The sequence below is a fragment of the Phaenicophaeus curvirostris genome, chromosome 9, assembly GCF_032191515.1.
Source record: "Phaenicophaeus curvirostris isolate KB17595 chromosome 9, BPBGC_Pcur_1.0, whole genome shotgun sequence".
Taxonomy (NCBI): domain Eukaryota; kingdom Metazoa; phylum Chordata; class Aves; order Cuculiformes; family Cuculidae; genus Phaenicophaeus; species Phaenicophaeus curvirostris.
In genome coordinates this window covers 10692105-10707426 of record NC_091400.1, presented here as the reverse complement: position 1 = coordinate 10707426, position 15322 = coordinate 10692105, and the positions used below count along the sequence as shown (strand labels likewise).

General features: G+C 43.2%; 1 protein-coding gene and 1 non-coding gene across 2 annotated transcripts in view; both read left to right on the top strand.

The window, feature by feature from the left end:
* EIF3A (eukaryotic translation initiation factor 3 subunit A) overlaps positions 1-15322 on the top strand; it is a 31901-nt gene that overhangs the window by 4947 nt on the left and 11632 nt on the right. Inside the window, exons 3-13 of the mRNA XM_069863706.1 lie at positions 33-169; positions 1112-1275; positions 2417-2616; positions 3561-3769; positions 4771-4942; positions 6113-6217; positions 7470-7568; positions 9030-9146; positions 10318-10503; positions 12886-13233; positions 14363-14467. Coding sequence (XP_069719807.1) covers positions 33-169; positions 1112-1275; positions 2417-2616; positions 3561-3769; positions 4771-4942; positions 6113-6217; positions 7470-7568; positions 9030-9146; positions 10318-10503; positions 12886-13233; positions 14363-14467 — 1842 coding nt within the window. The remainder of the gene's footprint in view (positions 1-32; positions 170-1111; positions 1276-2416; positions 2617-3560; positions 3770-4770; positions 4943-6112; positions 6218-7469; positions 7569-9029; positions 9147-10317; positions 10504-12885; positions 13234-14362; positions 14468-15322) is intronic.
* LOC138724433 (small nucleolar RNA SNORA19) lies at positions 8702-8834 on the top strand. The gene has a single exon (XR_011338059.1). It is a non-coding gene; the product is annotated as a small nucleolar RNA SNORA19 (small nucleolar RNA).

Here is a 15322-nt window from a genome sequence, read left to right as displayed (position 1 = left end):
AAACATCTTCCCATTTTGTGCCTTTGGTGTAGGTGAACATCAAATCTTTGGAGGATGTCGTTCGAGCCTATTTAAAATTAGCTGAAGAAAAAACAGAAGCAGCTAAGGAAGAATCCCAGCAGATGGTACTGGACATAGAAGACTTGGATAACATTCAGACTCCAGAAAGGTAGGCAGTCTGCCTTTAAAACATAGCGCGTCACAGCAAAGTATCTTTGTTTTCATGAAGGATGTTGACAATTCAGATAACTGAGGTGTAGAGTTGGAGTATTTGAAATGCAATGCTGCTGATATTCTAGAGGTTCTAAAGGCAGGAAACAAATAGGAATGGTGTTTTGTGTTGAGGAAAATCCTCAGGCTGAGTTACGAGAAGTAAAAGATACAAAACATGGTGTGGTGGAAGCACTTCTGAGGGCTGAGTCACTGCTTTCTAGGGTCTGCTCAGATCTGCATCTGTAGTGCTCCCAGGCACCTTGTTATTCAAAGCTGCTCATTGCTAGTTGGTGTACAAATGCTATTAACTATCTTAGGCCAATTTAATTCCTCTGTATGATAACTTCCAGGCTTTCTGACCACACTGTGGATGTACAAACAGAAATACTTGCCTGCGTAACTGATGAGATTATGGAAGAAAGGGTACAAGAAGTAAATTGAGTGTTATAGTTGATTGGCTGGAGAATTAGCACGTAGAAGGAATGGAAAACACAATCAGTAAATATATCTACTTAAACAGTGATGTCTGAGTCTAACAGAGGTGTGGTGCACTGCTCCCTGGTAGGAGAGGGAAGGTGACAGTCCTGGAATTAGTTTCCTTTGACTTACATGGAGGATGCAACGGCTCCTGATGTCTCACCTCTGGAGTCAGTCAGGTATGCAGAGGCTAAAGTGCAAAACTGAACAGCAAGAAAACTTGTCCAGCCTTTCAAGGAAAAGGGAGGAGCCTGAGGGACCAGTTTTGAAATAAGCAATAGCCTGTTTTGGCAGCAGTCAGCTGTTTAGATTTGTCCAGTCTCATCATAGATCTTGATAAGGAAAATATGTGAGAATTGTGGGGAATAACACCCCCCCCCCCTTTTTTTTTCTTTTCCTTGCCCCCGTGCCCCAACTGCAGTGTTCTTTTGAGTGCTGTAAGTGGAGAAGACACTCAGGACCGTACTGACCGACTGCTTTTGACACCCTGGGTGAAATTTCTGTGGGAGTCGTATAGACAGTGCTTGGATCTTCTCCGAAATAACTCTCGAGTGGAACGTCTGTACCATGATATTGCACAGCAAGGTAAGGCAAGAAGAGAGAATCTTGAGGTATAATCAACATTGGTTGTATTTTCACTGTTACCCAGAATGGTGAACGTGTCTTCTGTTAGCGTATTCTTTGCCTTCTCACTACAAAAACCAGTGCATGCAGAAGGGTGCTGTTCAGTTATGCACTGTCAGTTTTCACACAGGCATAAGATTTAGGTTGGATATTAGGAAGAATTTTGTTACTGAAAGGGTTGCCAAGCATTGACAGCCGCTGCCCAGGGAGGTAGATGAGTCCCCATCCCTTGAGGGGTTTAAAAGCCAAGTAGATGTCATGCTTGGGGACATGGTCTGGTGGTGGACCTTGGAGGGCTGGATTGATGGTTAGACTCGATGATCTTAAAGGTCTTTTCCAACCAAAGCCATTCTGTATAATAGGAAAAAGTCTGGTCTGATTCTTTCTGGTGTTATTCTACCAAAATAAGGTTTATAAGAATGACTACTTAGATATTAATTCTTTAAGGGTGAGAGATGAGTGGTAAAATGTTCTTCTCTGTATATGTAACTCAGGCCTTTGTGTTTTTGAAAAAAGACTTTTAGATTTTTACTTCTGGATCCAAACTATGCAAGTACATTAGGAATGATGGCTGTCAGGTGAGTTCTAGGTGCTTCAGAGATACTTGAAGATTTTCAGAGTGACAGTGGCAAAGTAAGGAAAGACTTTTGAGAGGAACTGTGAGATTGAAGCAGATTTTTTTTCCATATTATTTCATGTCATTTGAAAGCTTCACTGTGTTTAGATGACTTATTTTTCCCCACATTTTACAAAGCCAAAACCTGAATTCATGCTGTTCAGAATTCTATTTGCACTTGGTTCATAATAAAAGCTGGAATCACTGCTTAAATTAGAACATTTTTAAAGGAACTCAAATTACTGTCTTTGCTTCTTAAGCTTAATTATGTAGAAGCATCTTTATTTTTTGAGGTCAAGATGGAAGTGCCCTGTGTTGTCACTTATTCGTTATGCATGTCCGTTAGATTGCATCTTGCTTGATCTGCTTTTGGGTTATAAATGAAATTTCATTACACTTACTCATTTACATGTTTGAATCCCATTTAGAACTACCATGAGGTCCCTGTTAGTGAGCGTTCTTAATTTACATCATTTATTTTTGCAGCTTTTAAGTTCTGCCTGCAGTACACCCGTAAAGCTGAGTTCCGCAAACTCTGCGATAACCTGCGGATGCATCTGGGGCAGATCCAGCGTCACCACAACCAAAGCACAGCCATCAACCTCAACAACCCTGACAGTCAGTCCATGCACTTGGAGACCAGGCTGGTGCAGCTCGACAGTGCCATCAGCATGGAGCTGTGGCAGGTACGTGGCAGGACTCCTGTGCTCACACAGTATTCCTCAGCCTTCTGAGAGTTCGATCCACACAGATCATGTTTCATGGTATACTCTCCAAGGTAACAGCAGGATAATAGATAAAGCATAAAGTTTAATGTCTAGAATGTGGCACTACATGCACAGTGAACATTTAGCCTGATGCTGCTAGGATTGCTGGTTTTGCATAACATTTCAAACCAAGCCTCTACTGATAGTAATTAATGACTGAAAGTTGTTTCGAGTTGTGAAAATGAGAAGTTAACAATCACACCTTCACCTCTGCCATTGTTGATTCTCATGAACGAGTCACTGGGAAGCAGTTGGCAAATATTAAAGCCTGCTAATAAATGATCCGAGGGCTGGAGCCCCTCTGCTATGAGGCCAGGCTGAGAGAGTTGGGGTTGTTCAGCCTGGAAAAGAGAAGGCTGCGAGGCGATCTTAGAGCAGCTCCCAGTACTGCAAGGGGCTCCAGGAAAGCTGGGAAGGGGCTTTTTCGTGGAGTGATAGAATGAAGGGGAACAGTTTTAAATTCGAACAGGGAAGATTGAGATCAGACGTTATGAAGAAATTCTTCACAGTGAGGGTGGGAAAGCTCTGGCCCAGGCTGCCCAGAGCAGTGGTGGCTGCCTCATCCTTGGAAATGTTCAAGGCGTTGTTGGATGGGGAGCCCCTGATCCAGTGGGATGTGTCCCTGTCCATGACAGGGGGTGGAATTGGATGGGCTTTGAGGTCCCTTCCAACCCAAACCATTCTATGATTCTGTTTCATTTCATGTGGGTGTTGAAGCTGGAGATCACAGCTCTCAGTGGTATTAACTATATTATAGTCTTATGTAATGAGTGAATATTTGTATTATTTAGTCAATCTCTATTTTTCCCTTTTTTGGGTGTTTCAAAAAACTTCCTAAAAGCAGTGTATTTGATTTTGTTTAGGAAGCTTTCAAAGCAGTGGAGGATATTCATGGGCTCTTTGCGCTGTCTAAGAAACCACCCAAACCTCAGCTGATGGCAAACTACTATCATAAAGTCTCAACTGTCTTCTGGAAATCAGGAAACGCTCTTTTTCATGCATCTACACTTCACCGCCTTTACCACTTGTCAAGAGAGATGCGAAAGAATCTCACGCAAGAGGAGATGCAGAGGTGGGAAAGATATTTTATGTGGTCTTCGATTCTGTTTTTATCTCTATAGATTAAAAAATTAACTAAATTGTGCCCGAAAAGAAGCAGACAAGATATGTGGCTGTGAGGCAGCTCTGCTTAAAGAAACTGGTATAAATTGCCTCAAAAGAAAGCTGGAGCTGGGAGGAGGTTGTACAGAGCTACAGTGTAAATAATAGCAACATCAGGATCACCTTAGTTAAACTTTCTTCTGTTCTTGACTGGGAAGCTAAGAAAATTAAAAATGTCTGCTTGTTTCCTTTTTCTCTTCCGAGTGGTATTGTTATATATTTATTGTTAATTTCACAGGGTTTTGTTATAATTTTCCTTGATCTATAGGAGCCTGTACATGGTGGCATTTACTTCTTGGTAACAAGTACAACACGGACAAGGTTTTTGAGCCATGCAGAATCGTTAGCTGCATGGACCTGTGAAGTTCATGCCCATATATTTATAAAACCAGAATCTGGTAGGAATGAATACTCTGGAAATTCTTATGTCTTTCCATTTGGGTACTCAGGTCAGAATTTAAGTATTTGATGTCCTTTTTATTGTTACATCAGAAGGTGTATCTGGCTGGCACAGTACATGTAAAAATCAATGCAATCAAAGCGACTGGTATGGATTTGCAGCTAAATTAAGTTTTTAAAGGTGCTGCTTTCTGCCTTTTTCATTCTTTTCTAATATTTTGATATTTGTAGAAGTGGCTTAAATTTCTTGTACCTATATACAAAGATGATCGTGTGTGTACACACATATGTAAATAATGAAAAGATGCTACCAAAATCTTTCCCTTGGCTACCGAAGAACACTGCATTCTGTACGCTCATTGCGCAGTTGGCATCTTTTCTGTTACTGCTGGTATTTTCACAGTTTTGCACAATGAATGCTTCTCATTCCTACTTTGAATTGGCTCATATATGGAAAGGAATTAACGAGCGTTCTCTTGCAGCTTATCCTTTGCGGTTCTGCTTTGTCTGCAGGATGTCTACTCGAGTCCTTCTAGCCACGCTGTCAATCCCTATAACCCCTGAGAGAACTGATATCGCTCGCCTTCTGGATATGGATGGCATCATTGTCGAGAAACAGCGACGCCTGGCAACCCTGCTGGGTCTGCAGGCCCCACCGACGCGTGCCAGTCTTATTAATGATATGGTAGGTACTGGTGCTTGGGGAGCAGCTCTTAAACATCCAGAGGAAGGCAGCAAAGCTGGGGAAGGGTTTGGAGCAAAAGCAGCAGAGGGAGCTGGGGTTGTTTAGTCTGGAGAAAAGGAGGTTGAGGGGAGACCTCATCACTCTACAGCTACCTGAAAGGAGGTTGTATTGAGGTGGGTGCTGGTCTCTTCTCCCTGGTAGCCAGCGACAGGAAAATGGGAAATGGCCTCAAGGTGTGCCAGGTAAGATTTAGGTTGGATCCCAGGAGGAATTTCTTTACTGAAAGGATTGCCAGGCATTGGCAGAGGCTGCCCAGGGGTGTGGCTGAGTCCCCATCCCTGGAGGGGTTTAAAGGCGGAATAGAGGTCATACCTGGGGATGTGGTCTGGTGGTGGACCTACTAGGACTGGATCGATATTTGGACTCTGATCTCAAAGATCTTTTCGAACTGAAGCCATTCTGTGTCATTGAGCCCTCTTTTGGGGCTGTTTTCTTCCCAGAGTACAGTGCTTGGTTGTGGGACAGCAGTTTAACAGGCAAACAGAGTTTAACAGAGCTGTGTGGTTAATTGTATGTAAATGGTTATGAAAACTTCATGCTTAAATTGAAGGGAAGCTTGATTTGTATTCAGGCCTTCCCAGATTCTCTTAAACAAATGAGGCCTTCAGTCATTGTTAGGTGTTTTTAAGGGTGTTTGAATTTCTGGCAGTCATTTACATGCCTAAAACTTACATTCAAGGTTCATTTTGCAATTTGTGTTAATACTTCTTCTGGCACCTCTAGAATCTCTTAAAAACCTGATTCAGAGCTTCAGAAGTTTTCTTGTGAATGAAAATGTGTGGTTTTAGTTTAGATGTGGGCCTACATCTGTGTAGCAGGATTTATGCCTTAGAAATGGCCAACAAATTGAGGGTGGTACTCTAGTCTGAATATTCATCTTGTCTGTATGTGTTTTTGTTCTACTTTACCAGCTTTAAGTACAGTTAAGTGGTGTAGCCTAGAGATGTTGTTGCTGCAATTGAGAATGCTGTAACAAAAAATAGTCCCCTGCATTAAAAGGTACACACGGTGCCCATTTAACATCTTGAATTGAAACTGCTTAAAGTGTAACTCTTTATTATCGTATTTATTTTGAGATCTTTGGATTTGTTTTCTTTCTGTCGGCTGTAGGTGAGGTTCAATGTCGTGCAGTACGTTGTTCCGGAAGTGAAAGAACTTTACAACTGGCTTGAAGTAGACTTTCACCCACTCAAGTTATGTAGCCGTGTCAGCAAGGTACGTTTTGCAGCTCTGTGTATGTAGTAATTGGTCTTGACTAGTGGTCTGTAATCTGAATGCTTCTCTGCTCTGGTGAAACCCCACCTGGAGCCCTGTGTCCAGTTCTGGAATCCCCAACATAAGGAGATGAAACTGTTGGAGTGAGTCCAGAGGAGGCCACACAGATGATCCAAGGGCTAGAGCACCTGCTGTATGAGGGCAGACTGAGGGAGCTGGGGTGGTTCAGCCTGGAGAAGAGAAGGCTCTTGGGAGATCTTAGAGAAGCTTCCAGTGCTGAAAGGGTCTTCAGGAAAGCTGGGGAGGGTCTTTTTACAAGGGCCTGGAGTGATAGGATGACTGGGAATGGCTTTAAGTTGTAAGGGGGAAGATTTAGATTAGGCATTGGGAAACAGCACAGATTGCCCAGAGCAGTGGTGGCTGCCCTATCCCTGGAGGTGTTCAAGGCCAGGTTGGATGGGGCTTGGAGCAACCTGATCCAGTGGGGGTGGAACTGGAGGGGCTTGAGGTCTCTTCCAACTCAAACTATTCTACAATTCTATGAGTTGTGGAAAGTGCCAGCCCACTTTTTCTCTTGCTGGAGTTTTCACTGGTAGGCTTTGTTGCATCAGATTCCTTACAGTGATGTGCATGTAATATCTGATGTGCGTAGGGCTCTAGGTTTCTGAAGCAGAATGAAAGCCCATTCAGGTCTTTGGGGTGCTGTTCACAGGGGCCCTGCAAAGTTGCGGAGTTCTGGGAACGTATCAGGTCTGGGTGATGGAGATAATACTGAGTTAAATTCTGTTTAAAGATGCAGAAGTGAGAAAACTGCACACATGCATATGTGTGCAAGCGGAAAAATACACCAGTTACTTGTTATTGTTAAAATGTAGAGTATTGGGAGGTAAAATAATGTGATAGCTGTTGATTAGGTTAACATAAGTTCTGCAGCTGATGTAGCACGTACAGTTCTTTTTCTTTGATAGTGGGAACAAAGATACTTGTGGTGCTAAAAAGAACTTGAAGGTAAATTAGCAGTGTGGTAAATGTTGCCAGCACTGTCAGTCGCCTTCATACAGATAATGAGGGCTATCCATTATGAATAAAGGCATTCTGATCAAAAGGTGCCCTTCAGTAAAACAACACGGTGTCCAGACAGAAGGGCTCTTGTTTCATGAGCTATAAATCAGAAGTATTTAAAAGTCGTTGTACTTTGATGTTGAAATGCATAAGGTTTGATGCAGATGGAGTAACTTCAGAATTTTGGTAGGTGCTGAACTGGGTGAAAGACCAAGCTGAGAAGGAACCGGAACTGCAGCTGTACGTTCCTCACCTGCAGAACAATACCATTCTTCGCCTTCTGCAGCAGGTACGAGTGAAGAAAAAGTCTGTTCTTAAGTATATGTAAGTTAGCCCTTCGGAAGGACACTAAGTTGGAAACTTCACAATTTAGTGCCTGCCCAGACAACTTAAGGAGCTAAAATCAAGCAGTTGGGCTCCCAATTCCCTTCCCCTCAGGGAAACGGGAAAGGAAAATGAGAGAAAAAGACTTGCAGGCTGGAAACTAAAACTACAGCTTTAGTGAAATAATAATAATAATGAAAACAACAAGGAAGTAACGAAATATATACAAATATATGAAATTGCGCCTCCACCCCATGATGACTGCATCACCACAGATGCTGCCGAGCAGACACGAGGGAAAGGATTCGAGGCCAGGAGGGAGCTGGGCTCAGGGACTGGATTCAGGGACTCATGGATCCAGGGTCAGGGGCAAACAGCCAGACAAAGTCCTTGCTGGACATCAGCCACCAAAGAAGAGAGCAAGACCCTGGTGATCACTCAGTTTTATCCCAAGTGTAACATATATGCAATGGAATCCTCCATGGTCAGGTTGGGGTCACCCCTCCTGCCCACCCCTCCCTGCAGGTGCGACCTTTTCTGCCTCTTTCCCTTACGGCTCCTCCAGCTCGAGGATGGCCTGGGTTTCTGTAGGAAGAAGTGTAAGCAGTGGCCTTTCTGCATCCCAGTGCCCCGTGTGATCGCTGCGAGAGGGACACCCTGCCTGAAACACATGCGGTTCACTGTCAGAAAATGAAGTCGCTCAGATGAGGCTAAGCTGAAGTTAGAAAACTGATTCTACTTCAGCTCAAACCACAACATTCCACCCCTTATCCTGTAATGTTTACATCATGCTCAGGTAGTTACTACCACTGTATTCAAACCACAACAAATTCCGTGCTGAAGTAGGTTTTTCCACCAAATAGACTGGTTTTTTACAGTGTCCAGCTGCACCTTCAAGTTTGTCCATCATTTAGGTACAGCCATAGCAGCTATACTTAATGATGGTTAAAATGGTGGTGTAATCTCTTGCCTTAATTTTCCTCGTTATGGAGCTATGATGTCTTATTTAAGCGATTAATTGCTTCTTGAAACTTTTTAGTGGAGTAGGGTCTGGGTGGGATACTTTGGGGTTTTCTCGGTGTCTCTGTGTTTTATAAACTGCACATTTCATTGACCTGCTTGCGTTCCAAGTGACGAGCAGCGTTATTTCTGATGTGCTAAAGAAATGCTTGAAGGCTAATTAGCAGCATAGCTGGAAGTAGTTACTGCTGCCAGTCTCCTTTGTACAAAGCAGCCATTCAGGAATGGCATTTCATCGTAGTTCAAGCTTGAATACAGGGCAGAAATAACCCTGAAAGTATTTGTAATCATATTAATATGCCCACTTACGATAGATATGGTAAGTCAGTTTTAGAGCCAATACAACAGCTTCTATTCCTGATGTCTTTGATAAGGAAAAACACCTATCGTTTCTGTTCACATACAGGTGGCCCAGATTTATCAAAGCATTGAGTTTTCTCGTCTGTCTACCTTGGTTCCTTTTGTTGATGCTTTCCAGCTGGAACGTTGTATTGTCGATGCAGCCAGACATTGTGACTTACAAGTAAGTGTCATACAAAGACCTCTGTGAAGCCATGTATGGATCCATGTGTTTGACATAGGATGAAAACCAGCTGGTTGGCATTGAACCCAAGGAAGATGATCGATTCCCGTAGATGGAGCTAAGCTAGAGTAAAAGATGCATGTGGCAATACATTAAAAACTGATTGCTTGTGTGCTGGGGCGTATTTTTGATTTAAGTCAACAACCATTAGTGTAAGTCTGGTAGAAATAAAAGTTGGAATGAAAGCTGCTGAAACTTGCCCTGTGAGCTCCAGTATTTAATCCAGAATACCCTGAAGTCAGCCTAAAACAGGGACGCAGGTTTCTGGCTGTGCTGAATCGCTTGTGCAAGAGTGAAGAGCTGGCAGCCTCTGGTGTTTGCTTTTGTCTGACCAAGTGTTTGAAGTGAAATGCTGGTGTCCGAGATGTGTACCAGTATCTGAGATGTTTCAGCTCTTGTTGCAGATTGCATTGTTTGTAGCGTTTTCTGTGTAGACGAAATGACAGTCCATAAAGACACATTTAAGCTGGTGATGAGATCCAAGTAGTTTTTGGTTGAGGTTGCTTAGTAATTATCTATTTAGGTTCTTTGATAAAGCTTAGTTAATGCATTTAGGTTGACACACAGCTTCAGGTTCTGTTTTAGATGCGTTGAATTGCCAAGCCTGACGGTATTCCAGAAACACTTGGCTAGCCCCCTCAGCCTCACGGTGTGAGTGTTGGGGTTGTCCATGCAGGGATAGGAGTTGGACTCGCTGATCATCTTTGTGGGTCCCTTACAGCTCAGGGCATTCTATGACTCTGTTAAAGTCAGGATGCTTGTTGTTTCACGTATTGCTAATGTGGTGGAGGAGGCAGGAATGATTTCTCTTGCTGTGCTCGTTTCATAGAATCATTGAAAGTTCGGCCTCTTCAGTGATGACTGTGTGTTTTGTTTTGTTTTTTTTTAACAAACCGTAGAAATTACACAAAATTTTCTTCGTGGTGCTTTTTTCCTTCTACTAATTTGGCATTTCTCATAGTCTGGTATATCTAAAATTTCTTTTAGAAACTAATTTCTGATCAGAGCTTCTCTTGACTCATGTTAGCTGTAGGCAGAGCAAGGAGAAATTATTTAAAAGTGATAAATAACACAAACCTTTTTCATCTTGTTCTTTTTTCTTTCTGCGAAGGTTCGCCTTGATCACACCACCCGGACACTGAGCTTTGGCTCAGATTTGAATTACAGTACTAGGGAAGATGCTCCACTAGGCCCTCAGCTACAAAGCATGCCTTCTGAGCAAATCAGGAACCAGTTGACTGCCATGTCCTCGGCTCTGGCTAAGGCTCTTGCTGTCATTAAGCCTCCTCACTTACTGGTAAGTCATTTTGAGCCTTCTGAAAACGCTGGCAGGTGGTGACGTCCCCCCAGGTGCGTTGTGTGATGTTTATCTCTTGCCCTTATACACCAACCACTCCCTCCAGTGATGTGGTCTCAGTGCAGGAGTAATCAATATGGTTCCTGCTCTCCCCTCCCTTTACAAATAAATGATTGATCCTTGAGGTGTTAATGTATGCAAATGTAGTGTGGCATTAATATATTAATGACAAAGTATCCTTCTGCTTTGGTTACACGCTCACTGTTCTAATAGATCTGCTTTTTCTGCAAGACAAGCTCAGTTCGAAGCTGTGATGTTGAATATTGCACTGAGGAGTGTCTTGGTTTACCGTTCCTTGACACAGGACAGGCATTGAGTATCTAATGATTTATTTAATGTGACTCTGCAAGGATTGAGTAGGTGAAATCGGTGCTTTTGTACATTTATTCATTTTCAGAAGTTTGTTGCTGTGTTTTCCAGAGCACTGTAGTAATGATCTCTGATGTAATTGGATAGTAGTGATGGGCTACATTTCTATTTTTGTGGGTTAAGTAGAAATGTGAGCTAATAACTCAACACTTCATACCAGAGCTTATATTGTAATGAATGTGTTTTCTCAGATTGGACGTACGTTGTTATAGGCTGGTGTTAGTCAGCTGGTTGTGCTTGGGAAGTAGAATGAATCATTCCTAAAGCATCCAACTAGTCAGCATTTGGTCATGTTTGGGACTTTTTACAAGGGCATGTAGTGATAGGATGAGGGGGAATGGTTTGGAGCTGAAAGAGGGGAGATTGAGATGAGATATTAGGAAGAAATGTTTCCCTGTGAGGGTGAGAAGGCCCTGGCACAGGTTGCCCAGAGCAGTGGTGGCTGGAGGTGTTGAAAGCCTGATTGGATGGGGCTTGGAGCCCCTGATCCAGTGGGAGGTGTCCCTACCCATGGCAGGGGGTGGGACTGGATGGGCTTTGACGTCCCTTCCCACCCAAACCATTCGATGATTCTGTGATTAAATAATATTCTTTATATATGAACACATGAAGTAGGACAGGATCACGATACTTAGTGTGAGCTTATTTGTGTTAGCTTGAGCATTTATTAGCTGTTTTATAGAGCTGAAAATGTTTCCCGAATCTATAAAGGTTTTATTATCAATTGATACTAGACAGTGGGTTGTTGGCTTGAAAGAAAAACCATGCTTTATTTTTACATCCAAAGATAGAAGTAACATAGTCTTCTACTCAACATTTTAGTACAATTAGCTGAGTCAGACATAAACGCTGTTAATTATGTTGTAAAATAGGTGTTACTTATGATATTGTACCCTATCTGCGTGTTTAGATGCAGCTATAGAACATGTTGGTATCCTTGCTTTCACAGTTCAGATCAAAACTTTTCACTCCTTTCAAGTGCTTAGAAGCTTTTAATCTCTATTGAGTTTGGTATAATTCCCAAAACTGTTAAATACCCCTAAAGCTTTCCACATTTTTGTTTCTGGCGTCTCCATTTCTGTTTAGATGCTTGCAGATCTGCAGCAAAGCCTGCTTCAGGGTGTTTGTTGAATGCCCTAGAAGTGACAGATGACTAAAAATACCTCTGAGTGAGCTCGCTTTTCAAGTGCAGCATGACTGAGGGAGTGTGATGAGCTGGCGGGGCCGCCGTGTTTTGCTGCTTGTGGAGTTGTTGGAAAGGGCAGCTCCTGGACCTGGCACTGTGAAACCCATGACGTGTGCAGTGTGAGGCTCACAGAGCTGCATAGGTGCCTGTGCTAAAGGAGAGTGGGTGGTTGGAAAAGATGCGTAAAGAACAGTCCATGTGCACTGTCTAGTGCTTTTTGTTACTCAATTTAAATGGGTTTCTATACACTGTTTTTACCGAGCTTGTTAAGAAACAATCATCAGTTTTATATCGCCTCTCAGACAGGGTTTTATGTCACTCAGGACATTTTACTTTTAGCGTATTTGGAAAAACCTCAGATTGTGAGAACCAAGGAAACTTTGGTGGAATACAGTATGTGTGGTGCCATACTTGCTAGTATGTGGAGATAAACAAGATTGAGCTTCCCACCTCCTTTCAGTTTTAAATACCACTAACACATGATGCCCAATATTTTTGGACAAAAAAAGTGTGTGGATCCTACCTGAGATGTATGGCTGAATATTGTCAGATACGGACAACTTCTTCCGCTTACGCGCGGCTCAAGTCCATTGATAGCACCTTGTTTCACTGCTTGGATAAGTGATTGGATTTGCTGTTACTGTTCTGTTTCCAGGCAGTTGGCAAGTTTGGGGAATAAAACTAACCTTGAGTTCTCTTTGAGAAGCTTTTGTGATGCTTTCTGCCTTTTTGCTTACATCACTGTCTTATCCGTACTTTAAATTCAGCAAGAGAAGGAAGAACAGCATCAGCTGGCAGTCACTGCCTTCCTCAAGAATTCTCGGAAGGAGCATCAGCGTATTCTTGCGCGCCGTCAAACTATAGAGGAAAGAAAAGAGCGTCTCGAGAGTCTAAACATTCAGCGTGAAAAAGAAGAGCTGGAACAACGTGAAGCTGAATTGCAAAAAGTCCGGAAGGCTGAAGAAGAGAGACTGCGCCAGGAGGCGAAGGAAAGGGAGAAGGAGCGTATCCTGCAAGAGCATGAACAGATCAAGAAGAAGACTGTTCGTGAGCGCCTGGAGCAGATTAAGAAGACTGAACTGGGAGCCAAAGCATTTAAAGACATCGATATTGAGGTAGGCAAGTTACTAGTGAGGACTTGAGTTGGTGTTTTATTCTTTTGGTGTTTTCATTGTGAGGCTGCCTGAATTTCATGTTCTTTACTAATGTTATACTGTAACCGCTCTTATGAACAGGTCCCCTTAACAATGAGACAGTTTGGCACTTAAGTATTTGATTACAGTGTAAGTAAACCTTAATTCTGAGTTTGCATGGGACCTTTTTTACCTAGAGAATATAAGCCCAGCTGCCTGGTGGTCTCTGCACCCTGCCTTTGTTGCTTCAACAGTGTCTGAAATACAAAAGAGACCTGCAGATCCCGGTCTGTAGTGCTTAGACTGGGTCTCAAGTAAAAATCAAGATACAAATGCTTTGGAGAGTCATTTAAAATTAAATACAGCCCAAAAAGCCAACCGTGTCGTGTGCTGCATCCAAAGCAGCAGGGCAAGAGAGAGGGGATTCTGCCCCTCTGCTCTGGTGAGAGCCCACCTGGAGCCCTGTATCCAGTTCTGGAATCCCAACATGAGAAGGAGATGGAACTGTTGCAGTGGGTGCAGAGGAGGCCACAGAAGTGATCCAAGGGCTGGAGCACCTCCTATATGAGGACAGGCTGAGACAGTTGGGGTTCAGCCTGGAGAACAGAAGGCTCTAGGGAGAGCTTAGAGCAGCTTCCAGCACTGAAAGGGTCTCCAGGAAAGCTGGGGAGGGGCTCTTGATCAGGGAGTGCAGGGATGGGACAAGGGGGGGACAGTTTTAAGCTGAAAGATGAGAGATTGAGATGAGATTTTAGGAATGTTTTCCTGTGAGGATAGTGAACCACTGGCCCAGGTTGCCTGGGGGAGTGATGGCTGCCTCATCCCTGGAGGTGTTCAAGGCCAGGTTGGATGGGGCTTGGAGCCCCTGATCCAGTGGTAAGTGTTCCTGCCCATGGCAGGGGGTGGGACTGGATGGGCTTCGAGGTCTTTTCTGACCCAGATCATTCCATGATTCTGTGACAAGTTACCCACAAGAGAGGAAAAGAACCTGGGAATGTTTCTGAAGCTAAGTTTAAAAGTTAAAGGGAAGACTGCAGAGGATCTTGAATAAATAAAGAATTTATTACATTTAATAAATTTAATTTGAATTGATGACTTTACTTGGTTGTAGGATCTTGAAGAATTGGATCCTGACTTCATTATGGCTAAACAAGTTGAACAGCTTGAAAAAGAAAAGAAGGAACTTCAGGAACGTCTGAAGAATCAGGAGAAAAAGGTACGAAGTAGGAAGGGCACAGAATTGTTTCTACACAATAATGCTCTAGTTTTACCAAGGAAAACTTTGCAGCTGTGTAGCAAAAGGAGAAGTCTTTGAAGGAGGTTCAGTTTCTAGAGATAGAAAGTACTTTGTGTAGGTAGAGTGCGGGGGAGAAGTTCCCGATCTTTAACTTTATATGTTAAATGATGGGCTCCAACTCCACATTGTTAGCAATGGGAACTTGGTGGCTCTGTATCTCGAGTGCTGCGTGCGGTTCTAACCTCTGTCTCAGAAAGGAGCTGGTTGATGGGTTTGCCCCATCCCTGGGGGTGTTCAAGGCCAGGTTGGATGGGGCTTGGAGGAACCTGATCCAGTGGGAGGTGTCCCTGCCCATGGCAGGAGGTGGAACTGGATGGGCTTTGAGGTCCCTTCCAACCCAAACCATTCTAGGATTCTATGAATTTATGTTTTTATGAACTGGAAGTTTAAAATGAGGCCAACACGTGATGTGGGTTGACTTCTCTGTGAGAAATGTCTGTGTCGATTAGTACCTTTGTGTCTGAAAGGCTTCTGGAGAGAGGATGTGGCCACAGTTCTTACACTGCAAGCAATTATGAACCAGGAGACATCAGATGCCGCTACAGGAGCTGTTCAGAGTTGTTTGTAGGTAGAAGGTGGGTCTTCATGCCATGAGCCGTAGAACACAAGAGTTCCTCTCCTAGTACATTCTTGTATATGAAAAGCTCCTGTGAGTTCAAAAGGACAAGAGGAGAAACCCACCGATGCCAACTAAATACATAAACTTCAGCACATGAAATGCTGGGAGCTGTAAACTGATGATGCTGAGAGAATAGTGTGTATATGCCTACCTCT